The following is a 23,135-nucleotide window of genomic DNA, read 5'->3' as shown; positions in this document are numbered from 1 at the left end:
TACAAATGCTGAATGGAACAGCTGCATCAGCAGAGAATCTCAGGGCAGTTGATAACTCAGGATCCAGGAGGCCCGGCCCCTCCCGGGATTATGCTGCATGGCTCCCAGTATAGGCTGCGCCTGGACCGCAAGCTTCTCACTGGCTCACTCACTGACCCCTGACACCACACCTGAACCATCTCTCCCCTGGACTGGCACTACCTTTCTCTATCTCCCTGTGCCCTGGCCTGCCCCTGTGGGATCTATTCTTAATCCCAGTCAGAGAAATCCTCTATTGTACGCATATGCTTTTGAGTAAACTTTTTAGCTTGCTATAACAATCACCTTCAAGGAAACTAAGCCAGATGGTACCATCTGCCTCAAATGTGCACAGCCTTTCCCAGATTAAGAGGTCCTGTGGAACCTGACCCATGACCTCTCTGTGCCATCTCATGCCCCTCGCCCCCACATTGGCCTCCTTATTATTCTGGAACATTCCTGGCACGCTCTGTCTCAGAGCCTCTGCACATGCTGTCCCTCTGCCTCTGCAGGTTTCTGAAGGCCAGCTTTCTCACACCTCCCAGTTTTCCACTCAAACACTATCTCATCAGAGGCTGTCCCCAGCCTCCAGCTGAAGTCACACCACCCTCACACTGCTCCTTCCAGGGGCTGTGTTACCACCTGACAGGGCATTCCTGTGCCTGTGGGCCTGGTTCCCTGCCTGGAATGTCAGCTCCATGTGGGCCGAGACTTTTGTTCACTGTGGTATCCCCAGGGCCCAGAACAGCATCTGGCAACAATGTGTAGTATCTCAATTGAAGCGAGGTAGAAAATCTTGTCCTGAAATTCCACATGTACCTGTGGGGCATTTAAGGTCAGTGGGGCAGCCAGGGCCTGCGGGGCCTCAGGAAAGAGGGTTAACTCCACAAAGGTACAGCAGGTTAGTGCCAAGGGTGTTAGGAAGTGGCATAACATGACTGCTTTGCATTTTTAAGGATCATTCTTTTAAGGATTTGCTAAAGAGGGGCTATTTTGTGTAAGAGTAATTTAGGGTGGAACTTTAAAAAGGAAAGGGAAAAATAAGATTCAAGAGCTAAGGGGAAAGAATATAGAATTCTCCCTTCTCAGGGCAGACTTTGTTCTGTGCTTCTACCCCTTCAACCCCACACTTTCTCAGGAAACAGGACTTGGAAGGCTTATGAAGTCCCAAAAGGCAAAGTGTGGTCGCTGATTTGTGGATTTCATGCAGGAAGACGGCTGAAAGGCCGAGGGTGACACAGGCCTGAGGGACCTTTCAGGAAAGCCACAGGTGATTTCAAAGAGCCTCCTCCACACCCAGGCACAAGCGGATGGCAGCTTATTTAGGGACCGCACACAGGGTGCTAATGGAAGGCAGGAAGTCACAGCCCGTCCCACTCCTTTTATATCCAGCCCTCATAAGCAGGGCAGCCTGGCTAGCCAAGTCCAAAAGCACTTCCAGGGCACTGCAGGGACAGGGCCGGTTGCCTCATGGGGTGCTAATTCATTGCCCTGCCTGATGTGCTCTAACACTCTTTCCTACTTCTGAGGCTGGGCAAATGGCCAGAGAAGCAATGGAAAGCTCCACCTCCCAAGCTCTGTATTATTCCAAAATAAGGTATACTCAAAAGCTTCCGAAAGAGAAAGGACAATGAAGGTCCATGAAAAAGTAGCCAGCAGAGAGGCAGAGCGGGTGTGTTGAAGGTCAGAAGGCCAGGGTGAAAGCCACAGCTGGCCAGTGAGTCAGAGCATAAGCCTCCAGTTCAGATAAGGTGGTATCTGGGAGAAGGAGCCCCGCTTACTGGGGAACTAATCCCAGTGGGCCCAGAATTGTCAGAATGAACTCCCTTAACATGAGAGGTGAGGGTGTGCAGGGACTCCTGGGAACCCTGACTGGTCACTGCTATGCATGAAGCCTGGACATGGTCTGTGCCCACAGAAGCCCATGGGTCATGCCCACTGAGCCTGCTCCGGGTCCTATGCCTGGGCAGCCTCAGAGCCCACTGGCCATTAGCACTTACCTGCTCTGATGAGCTGGTGCACTGCCCTGCCCTTCTCCTGTCCACATACTCCTGGTTTGAAATCTGCATTTCCTGGGAGAAATACTAGCTCCCAAGTCTCCAGGTAAATGACTACAGGTTGCATCTTTGGAGCTCCTGGCAACAGGAAGAGTCCCAGCCAACCAAGTGGTCAGGTGGGCACACACATCACTCCAGGTCCAGCCCCAGCCTTGTGTTGGGACCATCCCTCTCAAACTGGTGATTAGAGCCCACATAAGAATCAACATCTACAGCCTCTGACTTTGCACCATTCCTTCCCAGCCAGCTGAAAGGCAAGGACCAAGGCATATCACAAGGGCCCCACCAGAGCAGATGGGATGACCTCACCACAGGGCTGTCAGGGAGCCGGTCCTCCACTGCCTCCTCCAGGAGGAAGACAGGCCCTCGCCTCTGCATGTCAGCCCTTCCTGGGAGGCACCAGAGCTGAAAACTGGGAGGGAGGAGGCAGCAGACAAGGGGCAGCACAGGAGGATGGCAGATAGTCTCCCCAGCTCACAGCAGGAAAGCTCCTCCAATGGAGGTTTCAAAAGGGGCAGGAGAAAGTGACCAGAAGTATTGCTGGCAGCCAGGAAGGTCTCGTTCTGTGCCTCTGGCGAAAGTCCCACATTTTGTTCTGCACTTCTGGTGCCCTGGACAGACAACTCCCTTGGGAAAACCAGACTGAGAGGACAGGCACAGCCTTTCAGGCCTACAGACTTTGGCCACTAAAGATTTATGCAGCACCTACCTCTAACAACCCTCCCTGAATCCTGGCAATCAGCTCAGGGAGTTGGGAGGGGGAACATAAAAGCACTCAGAGGAGGGGAAAGAACAGAAAGAGTTAAGGTGACAGGGATTAGAACACAAAATAACAAAAACTCTGACTCAAAGTAGGAGAGATACTCCCGATACAGAGGACAGGCAGACAAACCAGGATGACCTGTTTGCACAGATGGTAACGCTTCCTCCACGCTGATGTAACAGGGCCCAGACGCTCCCTGCAAAACAGCTGGCTGCTTTGCATGCAGCCTCTGAAATGATCCTGCAGGGAATCCAAGATTTCTGTTTGCTGGAGCACAGCGTGGGGCAGCATCCTGGCGGTGCTGGATAAATAGAAACAGTTTCCATATGCCTGCCATAAAGTTGCACCAGGGAAGCAAGAGAGAGAGAGAGCAGGAGGGCTCCCGTGCCCCACACCCCATCCAGAGAGTGGGGTCAGCTTGGTAGACCACTGGAGCCCTTCTTTGCTGCCTGGGGAGGGGTTGCTTTGGATAAAAGTGTTGTGAGCTCCTTTTTAGAAAGTACTGCTGATCAGAAGAACTATAAAAGGAACTGTTCTCAGTTGACACTGCGGACCCCCATTTCTATCATCCCTCCCTCTTGTTCTCTTAAGTGCACACAACCTCATGCATTCTCTCTCACACACTCCCTTGCACACATATTCTTTGCAACAAACGGGAACCCTGGACTTCACTCTAGCTGTGCTTCTCCCCAGCTCATAATCTTAATTCCCAGAGTCTCAGTTTCTTTATCTATAAACTGGGACCAGGGCCAACTGTGCTCCGGGCATCACAAAAACAAATGCAAATACCCACAAAGCACTTGGAACCCTCCAGAAACCAGTGCCTACCAGAATGACAACGAGCAATTGCCCAACCGTTTGCCAGTTGTCACTGAGAGCCCCACTCCATGGGAAAAAGCTCAAAGAGGAAAGGAAAATAAACCAGAGTGACACTGATGAGTTTTCCAGGCGCAGTGTCACCACAGCGTTTCTGTGCCGGCTGGCTCCTCAAAGGTCCCCAGATAAAACTCTAGTGTAAGACTCTACACCAAAAAACAAACAAACAAACGGAAAGCACATTCCCCCTGCTCAGGCCTTCGCTCACTGATAACTGGTTGCAAGATGGCATGGAAGGTAAACCCACATTACCAATGAGCATCAATAAAGGCTCCGAACCCAGGCAGATCCTAGGCCAATATGCCGACTTCCAGAAAGATGAGAACTGGCACAGAGCCCTCCCTGCTGAATCGCTGGCCTCAAGCCCCAAATCTGTTCTGCCAAGGCTGAAGCCAGAGGAGGAAAGGAAGAAAGAAAGCCTCAACGGGGCAGTACCCCACAGGTCAAGCACTGTTCTAGAAGGAGTAGTTCTGGTTTGGAAGTAACCAAGATAACGCTTTGTGTGGCCTCCAATGCTATTTCTGGCCACCTGACACCACCCCTAAAATGGCTACATGAGGAACTTGCAAGAAGACATCCTGAGAAAAGGCTGACCTCCTATACACAAATACATTATGTTCTAATTTAAGGAGACATTTATTCAGCACCTACTGTTTAACATACATTGTGCTAGTGCTGTATTTGAAAAAGTAAAACCATGCCTTTTGTCCTCATAGAGCTCCCAATCAGGAAGTGACAGAAAGGAGTATGATTCTGGTCCACTGAAATCGTTTGTTAGAAAAGGCTGTGATGACATCCACCCTCCATGGGGGCCAGTGGGCAGCGGCAGGGAGGGGCTCAGAAGAGATGTCGGGGTTGGCCTTTGAAAAATAAGGAGGTATTCACAAGATGGACAGAGATGGGGAAGGGGGACATTCTAGAAACAGGGCAGGGCATGCATAAGGCAGAGAAAAGCCAACAGATGGGTACGTCTGGGAAACTGCAACGGGTTCAGTAATTGTGAAGCTTAAAGAGCCAGAGACCAGAGACAAGGCTGATGTGGTAGGAACTGACAACCCCAATGACCATGGCCGTTCACACCAGACACTGAACAGCAGGTATACTTAGAGAGTTTATATTTATTATTTCTTCTAAGTGGAAAAAGGCCCTACAAATATTATCCTCAGTTGAGGGGAAAACTAAGGCCCATGGGTAAAACAACTTGCCCAAGGTCACAGAGTGAGGAAGTGGATGTACAGCTGAGCTCTTAGCTCTCCCCCCACTGTTTCCACTAGGCTGGTGCTGTGGGCCAGGCAATTTGCCAAGCATGGGCGCTGAACTTGAGCCCCCGGGTCCTAATGGTGGAGTAACATGACTTTGTGTGCCATTTGGAATTGCACAGCCAAGATGGTTGGTCTTGGTCAACTGCATGACCTGTCCACAAACATTCGGCATGAGAAAACATTCGGGAAGCTCCTTTTCCAGGGAAGTCGTGGGCAGCTCACATTCATAGGGCAGGTTAAATCTTCCAGGGCCACCAGCTGTCATCTTCATTGCCTAATTCTGCTAACCACCTTTCCCGAGACAGAACTGTGTCTTGTCCCTTCCACATGCCCCATGGTTTGCTAGATCTCTGCGGGTGATTTCTTGATGTGGCAGGACATGACTTCTTTAGTCCATGAATTTCAAGACCCAACTTGGAACTGTACTTCCTGCTCCCACGCCCTTGGGCTTGTTAGGAAACAAAGGGCTTTTCCTCCTATCACTCACTAACAAAGTATTTCTTAAGCACCCACCATGTGTAAAGTACTTCAGATACTTTAAAAAACATTTGTAAAGGCTCTACACTTCTCTGTTTCTCTCTCTCTCTCTCACACACACACATACACACAGGCGTGCAAATGCTACTGTTTACCCAATGAAAAGTGCTGCACCTGTGCAAACATCTGTTCCATATTCACTTGGAAGCATCACAAATGCTAATTGTGAAATGCATAGGGACAGGAAAGGGGGGCGTGGAAGAGCAAATAGAGACTAAAGGCATTTTTCACTGTGCATTGGTGCTCTCTGGTCCCCTGAAAGAGGCTGACAAGATAACTTGTCCTCGGGAGAACAAGTTTGGCTTGAGACTCAACCTGCATGAAGGCTACTGATGTGTCAGCTGATAGTGTCCACTCAGCACAGATCAGAGGTCCCAGGATGGGGGTTCAGCTTCCATGAATGCTGGCCATGCCCCAGCACCTGCAGCAACAAGGGGCAAGGTGGCCAAGAGATACTGGCACCTTGGGGGAGTGGCAGGTGAGAGGAAGTCTACACCCTACGGAGAACCCAATGGCCTACACGTGCCACTTCTCCAGGGACGGGAAACCCTGTACAGTAAGTGGCCAGGCACTGGGCTCAGCCTTCCCTTCCTTTTGCCTCAGTTTCCCTTTCTGTCAAGTGGGAACTGTAGTCCAAAAGACACATCATGAACAAAGAAAACTACAAGGGATGGACAGTGCCTGTGGCTCAGTGAGTAGGGTGCCGGCCCCATATACCAAGGGTGGCAGTTCAAACCTGGCCCCGGCCGAAATGCAACAACAAAATAGCCGGGCATTGTGGCAGGTGCCTGTAGTCCCAGCTACTCGGGAGGCTGAGGCAAGAGAATCACATAAGCCCGGGAGTTGGAGGTTGCTGTGACACCACAGCACTCTACCAAGGGCGATAAAGTGAGACTCTGTCTCTTAAAAAAAAAAAAACTACCAGGGAACCAAGAAGCCATGCTAAAGAATGGGTAGGAGATGGAGCTACTTGATTTTCATTCTCCCTGTAACTCCAGAGGAACAGCAGTAAAGGAAGTTAACTATTATCCCTCCACTGCTGCAACTGTATCCTTCAGAAAATGCAAAATACCAGCTCACGTTTAAGAGGAAGTCAGAGATGATAACCAAAGGAAAAGAAAGTCCGGCTTTGGCTCAGTGCCTGTGGCTCAAGCATCTCAGGCACCAGCCACATACACCTGAGCTGCTTGGTTCGAATCCAGCCTGGGCCTGCCAAACAACGACGGCTGCAACCAAAAAAACAGCTGGGCATTGTGGTGGGCACCTGTAGTCCCAGCTACTTGGGAGGCAGAGGCAGGAGAATCACTTGAGCCCAGAAGTTTGAGGTTGCTGTGAGTTATGATGCCACAGCGCTCTACCCAGAGCGACAGCTTGAGGCTCTGTCTCAGAAAAAAAAAAAAAAAAAGAAGAAAGAAAGAAAGGCCAGCCCCGTGGTGGCTCACGCCTGTAATCCCAGCACTCTGGGAGGCCAAGGCGGGTGGATTGCCTTGAGCTCAGAGGTTTGAGACCAGCCTGAGCCAGAGTGAGACCCCATCTCTACAAAAAAAAGCCAGGCATTGTGGCAGGCCCCTGTAGTACCAGCTACTTGGGAGGCTGAGGCTTAAGCCCAAGAGTTGGAGGTTGCTGTGAGCTATGACACCACAACACTCTACTGAGGTCCAAAAAGTGAGATTCTATCTCAATAAAATAAATAAATAAAAGAAATAAAAGAAAATAAAGGAAAAAACTTCAAACAAAGGAACAGAAAGAGCTCAACTACTCAATGCAGAAAGTCCTTTCATTACCTACTCAGGGGCTCACACTCTGTAGATATTTGGATCCCCATTTTACAGATGAAGAAATTGAAACTCGGGAACAAGCTTCGTTTTTCATACAAGGTTGCTCAGCTAACAAGAGATGATGCCAGAAATTCAACCCATTCTTTGCAACTTTGAAGAAATGTTAAACTGTTGCAGAGAGTCAGCAGATATCTCTGCTCCTCTACACACACACACACACAAAATTTGTCATACCCCCAACTCCAGGCTTTTAAGCCCCCAACACCAGTGACATGAGAGGATCTTAGGTGTGCTGCAAAGATTTTAAAGATAATTAAATTATTTTCAAAAGAAGTTCAAAGCATAGTAAGTATATTTTCTTTTTTACTTTCTCTCTCTTTTTTTTTTATCAACATAATCTAACTGTGCCTTGGAAGTTGAACTATAGGTTCGAGTGTGTCACGAGATGAAAAAGGTTGAAAAACACTGCCTACACTCTAGACAGGACACTATCTGGTCTCCAAAAGGAAAGAGCAAAAAATAGCATGCAACGAAACCAAATGGGCCAGCCAGATTGCAAACTGAGTGCACTTTGATACTAATAAAACCTGAGCCCAGTTGAGGTTACCAGATTGGCTCCAGGGTGTACAGTAAAAGTTGCAATTCCAAACAACCAGACGGGCTGGCCAAGTATGAATGGCAGATCACAGAAGCAGGGGCCCCTCAAGAGCCACAAGAGAAGACATCATGCTTGCCGAAGACCACCCACAAGTGAAAGTCAACATGTCCAGCAGCTTAGAGCCACTCCAAGTCATTAGCCAGCACCAAGCATAGTCACTCTGCCCGAGCTGATTTTCAGCAAGAACTGCAGGAATAAGAGACAAAAAATAAAATTCCAATCTAGTAAAAAGAGAGATTAAGGAGAGAGACAGGAGGTCTACGAATCCTGGGGCACTTGGGAGAGAAGCCCGGATGTGAGGGAAGGTGGCGAGTGAACACCCCAGGTTGACATGACAATTCAAGGTGACGGGTGCGCTCCTACAGAGCTCCAACCTGGCAGCAGAGACCTAAACATCCAGAAAATAGGTTCCTCCTAGGGGATGCATGTCATGCCCCACCCAGGCTATTTCTGGTCTTATCATATGTGAATGCGTTTCCCTGTCACCCCAAACGGCCCCAGGGGCTGGCTGAGCTATAACAGATGGAGGCCCCTGGGACTCTGGGTGTTTTGGGAACCTAATGACTCGCTCCTAGATATGATATGTCTATTAAGAGCCCAGGTTATGTGCAGAAAAGCATAGTTCCTGCCTTTGCAAAACTTGTGATTAAACATCAGCCACTGGCCCAATGATTACACTGGGTGGGACATTCCACCTTCCTGCCCTGTCCCACCCAGCGTCTCAACTGCATATGGACACAGGAGAAAGAAACCCACAAACCAGTTAAGCCCTGATTGAGGGGAACCGGATTTAAAACCCTAACTTGGCAATGAAGAGGTATCACTTGTCCTGTGACGGGATTCTATGCCAAACCTCCTACCTACCCTGTTTCCCTGAAAATAAGACATCCTCCTAAAATAAGACCTACTTACAGGAAAGATAAGACGTCCCCTGAAAATAAGACCTAGCACATCTTTGGGAGCACACCTTAAAATAAGACACTGTCTTATATTCGGGGAAACAGGGTGTAACTTAAATGATCTAATTCACCAAACTTTCATTTTTTTACAGTCTATCACGGAACAAAGCAACCCTGATTCAATACATCAAATCTCTTACATCCAGGCATTGAGAATGAGAGGGCCTCTGAGCAGCGGAAAGCAGAGAATGAGGACATAAACGGCATAGGCAGAGAAGGAGTGGCTGTGGACATACAAGCCACCATCCCCACAGGGTGCAGAAGGCTCCAGAGGTCTTCAGCTCAAGAAAGCTGAAGCAGAAAAACATCAGAAGCAGGAGAGACGGCAGCCCGGGGGGTAGTTTGGCAGGGAAAGTAGTTTAGATGAGAAAATAAAGTGAGATGATGTGGTTGTTAAATCAATGAGACTGTATGAGCAGCTGAGGTTTTAAGTCTTTTTATTATGGGTCCTGATTTGTAGGCTGGAATAAAAGAATGAAGATCAGCTAGGAAGGAGTATAATTGAGGCAAAATTCCTCATGGCCTGGCAATGTCAAGTGCTGGGGCCACAGCCAGGCAGGGAAGGTGAGTCAGAGCACATGGTCTTTGAGAGCTTCGTTTTCATTCCATTAAAAAACCTGGCCTAACCCTCACCAAGCGAGGTGGTTTAAGTTTATGGTTTCCTCACATCCACTCTGATGTTAATGGAACTTTCAAGGCTACTAGAACCTGGATAGAGAAATGCTCCTTCTAGGTAAGGCCTGAGAACAGAGGTAGCAGGACTCTGGGGTCAAAGAGCAAAAAGATGCTACAAACTCCTCCTGGGCCTCACTGGTGGCCGCCTGGCACATGCCAGCCCAGCAACATTTGAATAAATAAATCCCACTGCTCCATCGCCTGCCTTACACCTCAACTTGTATAAAACAGGGGGTGAATACCACTGACTTCACAAGGGCTATCACAATAACGAACCAACTATAAACACAACTACACACACTCTTGATTTTACTTTTTTTTTTTTCTTTTTCTGAGACATTGTCTCACTCTGTTGCCCAAGCTAGAGTGGCCTGGTGTCAGCCTAGCTCACAGCAACCTCCAACTCTTGGGCTTACGCAATTCTCTTGCCTCAGTCTCCCAAATAGCTAGGACTATAGGTGCCCGCCACAATGCCTGGCTATTTTTAGAGATGGGGCCTCGCTCTTGCTCAGGCTGGTTTCGAACTCCTGAGCCCAGGCAATCCACCTGCCTCGGCCTCCCAGAGTGCTGGGATTACAGGCGTGAGCCACCACACCCGGCCTCATTCTTCACAATCGTAGTCAGAGCATGCTGCCTCTAACAGGAGGGCAACAAAATTCCTGTGTGTAGCATAAAGGACACTCTGAGTTGCAGCTATTGGATTCACTGCCAGGCCAAGGAGCAGGGGTGGCCTGACAAAGAGCACCCACAGAGCACTCAGGGAGATACCTGCAGGTGTTCCAAATGCATGAAATAAGAGAAAGGTTCACTCAGGAGGTTCCTGAATACAATTGAGCCTTCCATGAAAAAACAAAACCCCTAAGCCATGCCTTTACAAAAAAATAAAAATAGGCCGTGCCCATACCTCAGTGAGTAGGGTGCCAGCCACATACACTGAGGAGCCGGTTTGAATCCAGCCTGGGGCAGCTAAAGCAACAATGACAACTGCAACAGAAAATGGCCAGGCATTGTGGTGGGTGCCTGTAGTCCCAGCTATTTGGGAGGCTGAGGCAAGAGAACCGCTTTAGCCCAAGAGTTGGAGGTTGCCGCGACAGCTTGAGACCCCATCTCAAAGAAAAAAATAAATAAATAAAATAAAAATAAATAAAAAGGAATTGATGCTACAGCGATATTATTCTCTCCGCTTGCTTCTATAGCTAAAATATAAAATACATGGACAGAAATCAGGGTTTTTTTTGTAATTTGTAATCCAAATACCCAAGTTGTATTCCAAGATGCAAATTCCTCAATACAGGAAGGGGGTTATGAGGATAGGTTTTCCACTGACCAGAAAGGCTGTATTGTGAAGGAAGACAGATAAAGTTAGAGGTAGGCTGCCTGGCTGTTCAGATTGAGAACTTCCTGATCAAGCCAAGATCAGAGAGGATTGTTTAGGGGGCGCTACATAGCTGCACTGGAACAAAGCAGGAACTTATCTGCCAGAAACAGTTAGAAGTGATGCTTTTTTTTTTTTTTTTTGAGACAGAGTTTCACTTTGTCGCCCTCGTAGAGGGCCGTCGCGTCACAGCTCACAGCAACCTCCAACTCGTAGGCTTAGGAGATTCTCTTGCCTCAGCCTCCCGGGTAGCTGGGACTACAGGTGCCCACCACAACACCTGGCTATTTTTTGTTGCAGTTTGGCTGGGGCCAGGTTCAAACCAGCCACCCTTGATATATGGGGCTGGCACCCTACTCACTGAGCCACAGGTGCCAACCTGAAGTGATGCTTTTTAAATCAGGAGAAGTGGCCCTGGAACTCCGAGGTTCCTTTTGATCCCAAGAGCTTAGCATAGTAGGATCAGAAAGGACAAAGTGAGAGATGTGGGGCAGGGCTGGGCACAGTTGGAACATCTTCCTCCCATCCAGTTTCTCTTTCACTAATAGCTTCCTCCTTCACCCCACACTACAGGGTATGGGACATTTCTAACAGAGAAGGAACCCTCCTGGACCACACCCCAGGCCAGATGAGCCAGTGAAAGTAATCAACAGTTGGGCCCTGCTCAGATGTTTCCTGAGTGCCTTCTAAGAGGCAGGAACCGTATGGAGCTTCCAGGCAGCAATGGTGAAAAAGGGCTAATCCAGACCCAGCCCTGGGGAAGTTCAGAGACTGGTCAGTGAGTCAGACACAAACAGAAAAATGCTGAATCTGGCCTCTGTCACTGTAGAATAGCCTGGGAGTTTCCTTTCCATCCACCTCCCAAACTCCAGGGAGAAAAGTAACCCCTTTTCAGGGCTGACTACAGGGTTTCTAACCTACCATTATCACAGTAGCTGTGGTCATAGGAAGATACACTGTCACCTGTTACTTTCTGGTCTGAGCACATTTAGCAGCTTCCATGCCCTACTCAACCAAGTCCAAACTCCTGCCCGTGGCATTCTAGACCCTCTCTAAGATGGATCTACCTGCCTTGACCCTGACTGTAAGCGCTCAGCCTGCTCTCTCAGTCAGGCACCAGGCTAGTTATTTGAGGTGTGCTATCTATCCTGTTTAAGCCACAGAACAGTACCTTTTCAAGTGTCATTTTACCAAGGAAGAAGCTTACAGAGGTTATGTCACCTGCCTAAGATCCCAGCAGATGGCAGAGCTAAACTGAAACTCGGCTGGCCTGAATTTTCAGACACTTCCCTGAAGTGTGACGGTGACTCCTTTGTTTAAAGCCCTTTGGGGCTCCTCCATCACCCAGGATGAAGGCCCAACTCCTCAGCATGGCTTTGGGGCTGGAGGCAAGAGAACCTTCAAGATTTGGACCCAAACTCTCCCCCACCCCCCTCTAACCCAAGCAATACGCACACCCGCCCACCAGTCCAACACTTCTATCCCCTTGCTTCCCTGCTCCTTCCTTCTGGGACAGTCTTTTACTTCCTATTTACCTTTCCTTAAAGACTCAGCACACTCAAGCTTTATCTCCTCTCTAAAGCCTTTCCTGACATTACCCCATCCTTAAACCAAGCAGACTGACTCCCTCTTCTTCTGCTCCAGCTTTCCATCTGCTTGGGAAGCTGTTCCCACCTCCCCTACCCATTCTGACTCTCCCCCACCTCTAAATCCTTCTACAGTTATAACATACACCACATAGGCAGCATGTTATATATTCATTTGTCTCACTGCCAGCCAGACCCTAAGTCCCTCACAAGCTACAGTTACTACAGTTGATACATTTCTTGTAACTTCCAGAGCAGTTGCTAAGTCCTAAAGAAATATGTACCAGCCATTGGAAAAACTTGGTGATAACTTTAAAAAAGAACAGGGGCTCGGTGCCTGTAGCTCATGCGGCTAGCCTGGCCGCCAAACAACCAAAAAAATAGCTGGGTATTGTGGCGGGCACCTGTAGTCCCAGCTACTTGGGAGGTTGAGACAAGAGAATCACTTAATCCCAGGAGTTTGAGGTTGCTGTGAGCTGTGATGCCACAGCACTCTACCCAGGGCAACAGCTTGAGACTCTGTCTCAAGGGACAAAAAAAAAAAAAAGAAGAAAAGGACCAGGTGTAGTGGCTCACACCTGCAATCCGAAGCACTCTGAGAGGCCAAGTTAGGTGGATCACCTAAGCTTAGGAGTTTGAAACCAGACTGACCAAGAGTGAGACACTGTCTCTACTAAAAATAGAAAAACTAGCTGGGCATTGGCAGGCACCTGAAGTGCTAGCTACTCAGGAAGCTAAGGCAAGAGGATTACTTGAGCCCAGGAGTTTGGTGTTGTGAGATGTGACACCATGGCACTCTATCCTGGGGCAACAGAGTGAGACCCTGTCTCAAAAAAAAGAAGAAAGTGGGCGGCGCCTGTGGCTCAAGGAGTAGGGCGCTGGTCCCATATGCTGGAGGTGGCGGGTTCAAACATAGCCCCGGCCAAAAGCCAAAAAAAAAAGTAAGTTCAGGCACAGTGGCTCATGCCTATAATCCCAGCAACCTGGGAGGTGAAGGCAAGAGGACCACTTAAGAATAGGAGTTCAGGGCGGCGCCTGTGGCTCAAGGAGTAGGGCGCCGGTCCCATATGCCAGAGGTGGCGGTTTCAAACCTAGCCCCAGCCAAAAACCACAAAAAAAAAAAAAAAAAAAGGAGTTCAAAAGAAGCCTGGGCAACAGAGCGAGACCCCCATCTCTATAAAAAATTTTTAAAATGTGCATGATGGTACACATGCCTATAATTCCAGCTACTTGGGAGGTGGAGGTAGGAGGATCGCGTGAGCTCAGGAATTCAAGTTGCAGTGAGCTATGATAGTGCCACTCACTGCACTCCAGCCTTGGTGACAGAGCAATGCCTTGTGTCTAAAAAAAATACAATATATACACCCAGCCCCGGCCAAAAAAAACTGCACACAAAAAAAATATATACAATATATAAAAATAATTTTAAAAACAAAATTAAAAAAAGAAAAAGACTAGCTACTAAACCATTGCATTTATTTTTTAACTTGTAATGTTCACCTGAATCTTCATTACACATTTCAAAGTCAAAGCTAAAAAGAAAACCCAAGGTCATGGCTGGCTTGGATCAAATCACTTAAAAAAAGATCTTGGGCGGCGGCTGTGGCTCAGTGAGCAGGGTGCTGGCCCCATATACCGAGGGTGGTGGGTTCAAGCCCAGCCCCGGCCAAACTGCAACAAAAAAATAGCTGGGCGTTGTGGCGGGCGCCTGTAGTCCCAGCTACTCGGGAGGCTGAGGCAAGAGAATTGCCTAAGCCCAGGAGTTGGAGGTTGCTGTGAGCTGTGTGAGGCCACGGCACTCTACCGAGGGCAATAAAGTGAAACTCTGTCTCTACAAAAAAAAAAAAAAAAAGATCTTGAAGTTGTACAGGATACAGATAAGAAGGAAGAATGAAAAATAGGTACCCCAGAGAGAAAGAATCATGTGAACTATAACACAGAGGAAGGAAAGAGTAAACAGAAAACAAAGACGCAGAGGTTCCTACAGATGTGCTGGCCTGCTCTGCACTCCATCTTCCAGCCCTAACTTGGATTCCAAAGCCAAATGAAATCGGGACTTTCCTTAGGCAAAGCACTCAGAGGCCAAGAGGAAGTGGCCTGACCAGTTCTGATTCCCACCAAATGCTGTTGGGAGAAGACAACTTCCCAGGCCACAGAGAGTTTGTCGGTCGGTTTTGTACTATTTTCCTCAATTTGAAGCAGTTTGTTCTGAACCAAAAACAAAGGCTGAATGTCCTATGTCAGAGGCCATAATGTAGCAGCACACTGACCAGATTTTATTCGGCTGCCTATGTTGAAAATGCACAGATTTGTTGCCAGTATTTAAAAGTTAGAAGACTTTTATGAAAAGTGTAGGTTCTGACTTCTTTTGAAATATTGGAAAATGTGCTAACAATCAGCCTGTGAGCCTCCGTGATGACGACTGGCCAGACCTCCGTAGCAGCTGCCCTTTCAGAGAGCACACACTGTCCCCAGCATGCCCCAGATAGCCAAGCTCTCAGGTCCCTTCCTTTGAAACTAAACCAGAGCCTCAGGAGTGGTTTGGGTAGGGGATAAACTATGCTTTTTACAACAGGGTAGTACCTCCAACAAAAAGCAAACCAGGCAAAGGGGCTCCAGGTACAAAAGGCAATGCAAACACCATGGCTTCAATGGGTCACCCAGCCCAGTCCGGGGGTTTCCTTGAGGCAAGTCTCGATGCAGGGTCCCCTACCACTGGGACCAATAATCTTGGGCGGGGGGGTGGGGAGAGGGCTGCCCCTCAGCAAGCCCCCCTCCATCATGCACCACTCCAAGGTGTTCCTCTTTTGTCCCTCCTTTTCCAGGCCCAAATCTTGACTCCTAAGAATTCTCATTTTTAGCCCAAATTTTCTTTTTCAACCACCATGGGGGAAGATGCAGCCAAATGCCTCTGTAGAGGAAGACCCAGGAAAGGGTGTACATTGAGAAGAAAGCTGTAGTTGTCATGGATGGTGAAATTCTGGCTATCTTTGAGGTCTGGTTTCCACTTGCCTGTATTTTTGAGCTTCTCTGAGATGACCCAACACAACTTTTACAATGAAACACCAGCAGCTTTGCAATTTTCACAACAAGAAAGGGAGCTCCAGGCAGCGCCTATGGCTCAAAGGGGTAGGGAGCCGGCCTCATATGCCGGAGATGGCGGGTTCAAACCCAGCCCCAGTCAGAAACTGCCAAAAAAAAAAAGAAAGGGAGCTCAAGGTGTAGAACTCCAATTTAGAACAATTGCCTTGTAGGAAATAAAAATTTAATTAAGAAAAAAGATAAAGATGGAAACCAACTTCCTTTTGGGAAGATATTCAGCCTAAAATCTACCTTGTTCACAGGGCTTGACTTCATGGCGGGGGACACATGAGGTCAGAGACTAGTCTGGAGTCAGAAGACATGTGTTCAAATGCTGCTAAAGCAGCTTTGGGATCTTCCTCTTCTGTAAGATGACACTGGAAGCACCGGTCTCTGAGCCCTGCTAGGAGGACCCCATGAGAGATACAGCACATACAAGGCGTTTCGGATGCTGCCTGGCACACGCAGGGGCTCAGTGCCCAGGGGCCACTGTTATTAGTGCACACACCCTGACTCAGGCTGACCTGAAGGAAAGAAGAGTTAGAGTCAGGAAACGTCTAAATGAGAATTCACTCCAGCAAAAAGATAAGAATGGAGAGCTGTCCCCTAAGACCCCTGAGCAACAAGGCAGGATGGGGGCTGTCTCAGGACAGGACCAAAGTCCCTCCTGGGCTTAGTCCCTTAGTGCTTCCTCAGAACAGCACAGGTTCCATTCCTGGGCCATCGTAATCTGAGGCAACCTCGGGAGAGCAATGCAACCAGATACCCCAGAGGTGCTCCACTGTGAGCCATCCAAGCCCTCCTGTGTTCCCTCCCCAACTGGGAGGCTGGGAGGCTGAGAAGGCGACTGTTCTGGCTCATGAAGTACTCTCAGAGCAAATGTGAACTCGGGCCTCCCTAAGGCAACCAGTGGAGAATGCAGCAGGCACTCCAGCCTGCATCCAGCTGCCACCACTGCTATTCAGATGCGGCAGCTTCCTGCGTGCAGAACAGAGATGGCATCTCATGGCAGGGGGCCCCAGGACAACAGACAGGATTCCCCCATGAAGACGTGGAAGGCTGGGGAAGGGATGGCCTCAAGGCTCAGTTACGAGGTTCCAGCCCAGCGTGCTGGATGCTTGCTCATTTTAATTGGTGCCTCTGCCAGTCTGGTGACACCTAGCATTCTGCCTTGGCGAGGCCCTAAAAAAGCCAGGGAAATGACTCCGGCAGTGCCAAATGCCCAAGCTCCATGGGAAGCTTTGAAAATATAATTGCTGCTTGGTCTCCAGCTGCCATGCTATCTCAGCTTCCCAGCTCAACAGGGGACACCCACTGTGTCAAGAAGCAGCCCAGCCTCCAACGTAATAGTAACATCTGTGGCTGGCTGAGCACTGACCATGTGACCACAACATGATCTAACTAAGTATCCCACAACAACCCTACTGGCAGATGCCATTGTGATCCCATTCTACAGATGCAGAGACCAGGGGTTGGAGAAGCTAAGCTCTGTATGCAGCTCAGCTACTCTACTACCCAGGGTATCACAAGTGACAGAACTGTGTAAATCTCTTAGGACTCCTTCACTCTTTGACAAATACGCTGGGGATGACATGTCAGAGAATAAGCCCTGGCACAGATTTCTGCAACGGAGAGTCCACTGAGGATGGATCATCTTTTGGTATCAGCTGCACTGCTTCCTCCCAGCTCCTGCTGGTTCTTTCTACCCTGAGGCCAACAGCCCTGGCCTGCCTTGACTGAGCCTGATGCCCCCTGGCTCTGGCTACATGAAGACTCTGGGAGAGAGCATCTCATGCTCTCCACACTGCTGACACCTGCACCTGGTCCTAGTAGCTCCTGACAGGGGAGAGGGGAGGCTCTCTGCTTTGTTACCTCAGGCCTTACCCTGTGTGGCTTGTCACCTGTAAATCATCACCAACCAACCACCAAGGCAGAGACTGAGCCCCCGCCCTTATCCTTAATCCTTTCTTCACTCAGAAAAGGCAAATGGTGCAAACCCATCTTAAGCAGCAGCAGAGTTTAAATGCAATGGGAAGGCAAAAACTGAGTGTGACCACAACGACCCTGGAAAATTCCTTGTACTGCCCACAATGTTCACAGCCCAGATGTTCTGATTCCCTGAATGTGGTGGTCGAGACCACTGCCTGATGTGCAATGTCAGCCATAGGCTACCTCTAAACTGCCCCATCAAACACCAGCCCCAATGACTGTTTTCAAGGTTATTCCTAATTCTCAGGCTTTCAACACCTCTGCTCATACCTGCCTCCTTTATCAACCTGACACCATTCTGCCTGTGAGTCACTCATTAGCATTTTAGCAGCCACTCTTATAGCCCAAAGATTCCTGAGTCTTGGATAAAATCCATACTTGCCTATATAAGGAGAAAAATCCAAACCCTCCAATTTCCTGCAGGGATAAGATTCCTGGGTATCTGCCTCAGAGGAAAGGGTAAGGAGGGTTATGGGCTAAACGGTGTCCCCCCAAAATTCATATGTTGAAGCCCTAACCCCTGTTACCTAAGAATGTGACTATATTTAGAGACAAGGGCCTTTAAAAAAAATAATCAGGGGAAAATGAGGTCATATGAGTGGGCCTAATACAACAGGGCTAGGGTCCTTATAAGATGAACAGACTGAGGGACAATTATGTGAGGACACAGCAAGAAGATGGCTATTTGCAAGCCAGGGAAAGAGGCTACAAAAGAAACCAAAGCTGCTGACACACTGATTTGGACTTCCAGCCTCCAGAATATAAGAAATTAAGTTTCTATCGTTCAAGCCACCAATCCATGGTATTTTGTTATGGCCATTCAAGCAAACAAGGAGAATGTAGGTTCTGAGCTACAAGGCTACAGTCACTGCTGGGTCAGAACAAATGCCCAGGCTTGACCAAGCCTCACACACACCCTTAGAAAATCTGCTTAGTTCCTAATGGCTCATGTCCTTGTGACTGCCAGTTCTACTGACAGCCTCTGTCAGCATTCCACCAACTCCTTAATACCTCAAGGGCTTACACTAGCCACTGGTTAGTGATGGTGCCCTCAAGGATAATCATTTATGCTGGGAGAAATGGAACCTGAACCACTGCTTAGGAGAAGAGGCAGAAAGGGATGCTGCCCACCTCTAATGAAGGCCCCCCAAGACAGCCCCTGCCCTGAGTGGCAAGGCCCAGAAACCCAACTAGATTTACTTTGACTACAATTTGTTGAGTACCTACATGTGTAGCACTGAGCTACCTGATACAAAGATGAATGGAACTCAAGGCCTAGGAGATAATCAGATGGCTAAACAAGTAATTACCATAGTAATCTACCTGTCTGATCAAGACACCAATGCTAAAAAGGTCTGTGAGTAATCAGCTCTGTCAAGAAGGGGAAGTTCAGTGAAGTCTTCAAAGAGATGGTGTCATAAGCAGGAATTTCAAGACAGAACTGGAGCTCGACAGCAAACAAGAGGCTAAGGAAGCCCTTCTAGACAGACTTTCCAGGAAGATGGAGTGGTTTAAGAACATACTAGGGGCTTGGCGCCTGTAGCTCAGGGAGTAGGGCACAGGCCACATACACCAAAGGTGGTGGGTTCAAGCCCAGCCCAGGCCAGCTAAACAACAACAACTGCAACAAAAAAATAGCCAGGCATTGTGGTGGATGCCTATAGTCCCAGCTACTCAGGGGGCTGAGGCAAGAGAATCTCTTAAGCCCAGGAGTTTGAGGTTGCTGTGAGATGTGACGCCATGGCACTCTATCGAAGGGGACATAGTGAGACTCTGTCTCCAAAAAAAAAAAAAGAACGTACTGGGAACACATTGAACTAAAAGCAATGTGACGTTGTAGGCTGAGGCAAGGAAGAGACCCAGTCAAACGAGAATGCACAAGAACACACCAGGCCTCACACACCAGCTGAAGAACTTGGCTGGAACCATGTAGCGATGGGAAGGTCCTGAGGAATTTGAGGACAAGGAAAATACCAAGATGGATGCATGTTTTAGATGGATGCTCAGACAGCAGGTAGAAGGTCAATGTCAAAACCAAAGCAATCAAAGAAATCAAAGCAGCTGGGTGTCGTGGCTCACGCCTGTAATCCTAACAGTCTGAGGCAGGTGGATTGCCTGAGCTCACAGGTTCAAGGCCAGCCTGAGCCAAAGTGAGACCCTGTCTCTAAAAATAGCTGGGCGTTATGGCAGGTGCCTGTAGTCCCAGCTGCTTGGGAGGCTGAGGCAAGAGGATCACTTGAGCCCAAGAGTTTGAGGTGAGCTACGATGCCATGGCACTCTATTGAGGGCAACAAAGTGAAACTGTCTCTTAAAAAAAAAGGAAAAGAAATCAAAGCAGTCAAAGCAATCAAAGCATGAAGTATCAAGGGTCTGCTAAGGCAGATCAGGACTCTTCTAAACTTTCTTCTTTCCTCAAAGGCCCCACCATTTCTCCCAGCCAAGCTTTGTGGATTACACTCACTGGTTCTTTGATATTTTAGCAAATGACCCATGAAGAGGGTGAAACTGAGGCAATAATGCACTGTTACGAAAACACAATGTCCCTGGACCCTGGCAGTTAGTTATATGTTTCTTGCTTTCTTAAGAAATAAACCAAAACAAGCCACTGACTCGCCAAGATAAAAATACCTGCATTGATGGCCTATCCAAAGTGAGTCTTATTGTCTCTTTGGCCTAGTTCCTATTCATCAAGCTCCACCATTAGTTCAAAGCCTGATCTTGACATGGTACTAGGCTGCTCTTGCCACTTTTATCCCACAGGAGAGCTGGCCCCCTATTCTCAGCTCAGATGCTTGGGAGGCACTTAAAAGTGGCACTTACAAAAACGGACAAGTTTCCCATTTAGAATCTTGAGCCTGGCTATTTCTATCCATGAGCCACCCTTAGCAGGCCAACTACCCTCCCTCATTAGGTAGTAACCTCCTCTGAAGCCAAGACTGGGGCCAGGTTCTCTTACATCTCCCTAAGCACCAAGTTATTTAACCCCTCTCAGGCTGTCTCTTTCTCTGTAAAATATAGATAATAATAGGAACTCTATCTTGAGGTTACATGACAAGATAATATAAATGCTAAGGGCCTGAGCTCACATTGATTAAGGGCTTATGAAGAATAAGAAAGTGGAGTAGGAGGAGGAAGAAAGGAGAAAGAAAAGGAGGGGAAAGAAATCTGAAGTCAGACATTCCTGGGTTCAAAATCTCTGCTCAACCAGTTACTGGCTGTGTAACCTCAGGCAAACTACCTAACCTCTCTGACCCAAATCTCCTCCTCTGTAAAATAGGGATAATACTAACTACCTTGCAAGGGCATGTTAGATAAGGGCCTAAAATCAGAGTCACTGCTTTTTTGGCCCTGAGTGGTACATAGGAGAAAAATCTGGTTTATGTTCTAAATATCCTGCGCAACCCAGTTCTGCCACCTGGATGGGAAGGAACATGCCATAGCAAAGAGAGCCCCATTTATAGGAAGCCAGGGACCCTGCCACACTCATCCTCAGGAACACTGCTCCCCTTCATCACTTCCCAGGGGAGGCTGCTGAACTCCCTGCAATCCAACTCTGTTCTCTGTGGACAAAGGAGATGGAAGAGCCTGGCTCATCTCTCCCTGGACCCGAGTGTCTTTGTTTGTGAACGAGAGAACAGTACCTCTGCCCCGGCTGCAGAGCACTGGTGGAACATCCATTTGTTAAGGAGACCCTAAAGCACTGGTCCCTACAGACTTTGGAAAAAAATAGGTTATTTTAAGCCTCTCCTAAACCCAAGGGCTGAGCAAATGAAACAAATGGCTTCGGGACAAGGACCAGAAAGGTTTTTAAGGCTTCTCATTCTGCCAGAAGCACATTTAAAATGTTTAAAAATGTAAAGCTCACCAGCTCTCTTGGGTTCAGTTTGTGCTAGGCTTTGGTACAGAGGAAGACAAAGCAAAACCCCAAACCCTCAAATCAATAGATCAAGACAAATGCTCACCCCTTTCCACCCAGTCCTGGGGCCTGAGTTGGAGAAGAGAGAAGCAGTTGGCTCTGCTTTCCTGCCAATGGTTTTAGACTGTTTAGAATTATGTCTGGAGAAGGGACAGACAGAGGCTGGTGTTGAAATCTGTTTCTTTTTTTAACAAGGAACAGGGCAGGGAAGATAGCCAAAGGGCGGGTTTGCCCGAAGTCCCTGCCAAGCATCTGTAGACAAGCCAAAGGTAACTCAGGTGCAAAGCAGGAAAGTGGATGAGGAAGCAAGGGCTGGAAGTAGACAAAGCTGGGGGTAGAGGATGGAACCCCATAGTCTCCCAGAAGTAGTTTCTGTGTCAGAACTTAAGGCTCAAACATGGGGTTATGCAACAGATATACATCTCTCCTACCACACCATAAAGCCCATAGCATCTCTCGCCCTCTAAAACAGAAAAGTTTGAGTCCCATCAGCCAGCCCACCCCACTGTCTTACTTTTGCTAGGCAGCTCCTCTTGGCCCAGGCTGTTGGAGGGCGCCAGTGGGGCACTGCCACTTTCGTCCAAGGTCAAGATGAGGGGCACATCATCATCCAAACTCACAGCCATGTTCTCCTCTTCTGCGGCCCTCAGGATGTGATGTCCAAGGCTTTAAACAGTCTCTGGTTTGAGCTCCATTTCAAAACCACTGGGCCAGAAGTGCTTCTCAGAAATCCTTCCATTAGAGACATCTTCTAGGGTTCGGGAAATAAAGAAAGACAATTATTAAACATAACCATTATTGGGCGGTGCCTGTGGCTCAAAAGGGTAGGGCGCCAGCCCCGTATGCCGGAGGTGGTGGGTTCAAACCCAGTCCCGGCCAAAAAGTGCAAAAAAAAAAAAACATAACCATTACTGATGAATATGTTCTAGAATTAGATAATGGTAATGGTTACACACCTTGTGGATATATTTATTATAATGAATTATACTCTCCAAATTATATCTCAATCTTTTTTTTGAGACAGTCTATCTATCCCTCAGTAGGGTTGGCATCACAGCTCACAGCAACTTCCAACTCTTGAGCTTGAGCAATTCTCTTGCCTCAGCCTCCTAAGGAGGTGGAACTACAGGCACCCACCACAATGTGGCTATTTTTTGATTGTAGTTGTCATTGTTGTTTGGCAGGCCTGGGCTGGATTCGAACCTGCTAGCTCTGGTGTCTGTGGCTGGCACCCTAGCCGCTGAACTAGAGGCAGCAAGCCTATATCTCAATTTTTTTCTTTAAAAAAAGGAAGAGTTTAGTTAGGCATTGTGGTGGGCACCTGTACTCTCAGTTACTCGGGAGACTAAGGCAAGAGAATCGCCTAAGCCCAAGAGCTGGAGGTTGCTGTGAGCTGTGACACCACAGCACTCTACCAAGGGTGACAAAGTGAATCTCTGTCTCTAAAAAAAAAAAAAAAAAAAAAAGGAATAGTTATTACAGTATACTAGTCTTAAAATAAGAGGGGGGCTGGGTGGCGCCTGTGGCTCAGTCTGTAGGGCGCTGGCCCCATATGCCGAGGGTGGCGGGTTCAAACCCGGCCCCGGCCAAACTGCAACCAAAAAA

The 23,135-nt window shown here is 48.3% G+C and overlaps 1 protein-coding gene across 5 annotated transcripts in view; it reads right to left on the bottom strand.

Moving 5' to 3' along the window:
* TPCN1 (two pore segment channel 1) overlaps positions 1-23,135 on the bottom strand; it is a 73,069-nt gene that overhangs the window by 46,709 nt on the left and 3,225 nt on the right. For 3 of the 5 annotated variants that reach the window (XM_053587232.1, XM_053587233.1, XM_053587235.1), the window contains exon 2: positions 22,045-22,281. In XM_053587232.1, coding sequence (XP_053443207.1) covers positions 22,045-22,156 — 112 coding nt within the window. In that variant the 5' untranslated portion in view covers positions 22,157-22,281. The remainder of the gene's footprint in view (positions 1-22,044; positions 22,282-23,135) is intronic. The other 2 variants (XM_053587234.1, XM_053587237.1) reach the window with 1 other exon arrangement.

Source organism: Nycticebus coucang, chromosome 4 (genome assembly GCF_027406575.1).
Source record: "Nycticebus coucang isolate mNycCou1 chromosome 4, mNycCou1.pri, whole genome shotgun sequence".
Lineage (NCBI taxonomy): Eukaryota > Metazoa > Chordata > Mammalia > Primates > Lorisidae > Nycticebus > Nycticebus coucang.
This window is presented reverse-complemented; position numbering and strand designations above follow the sequence as displayed.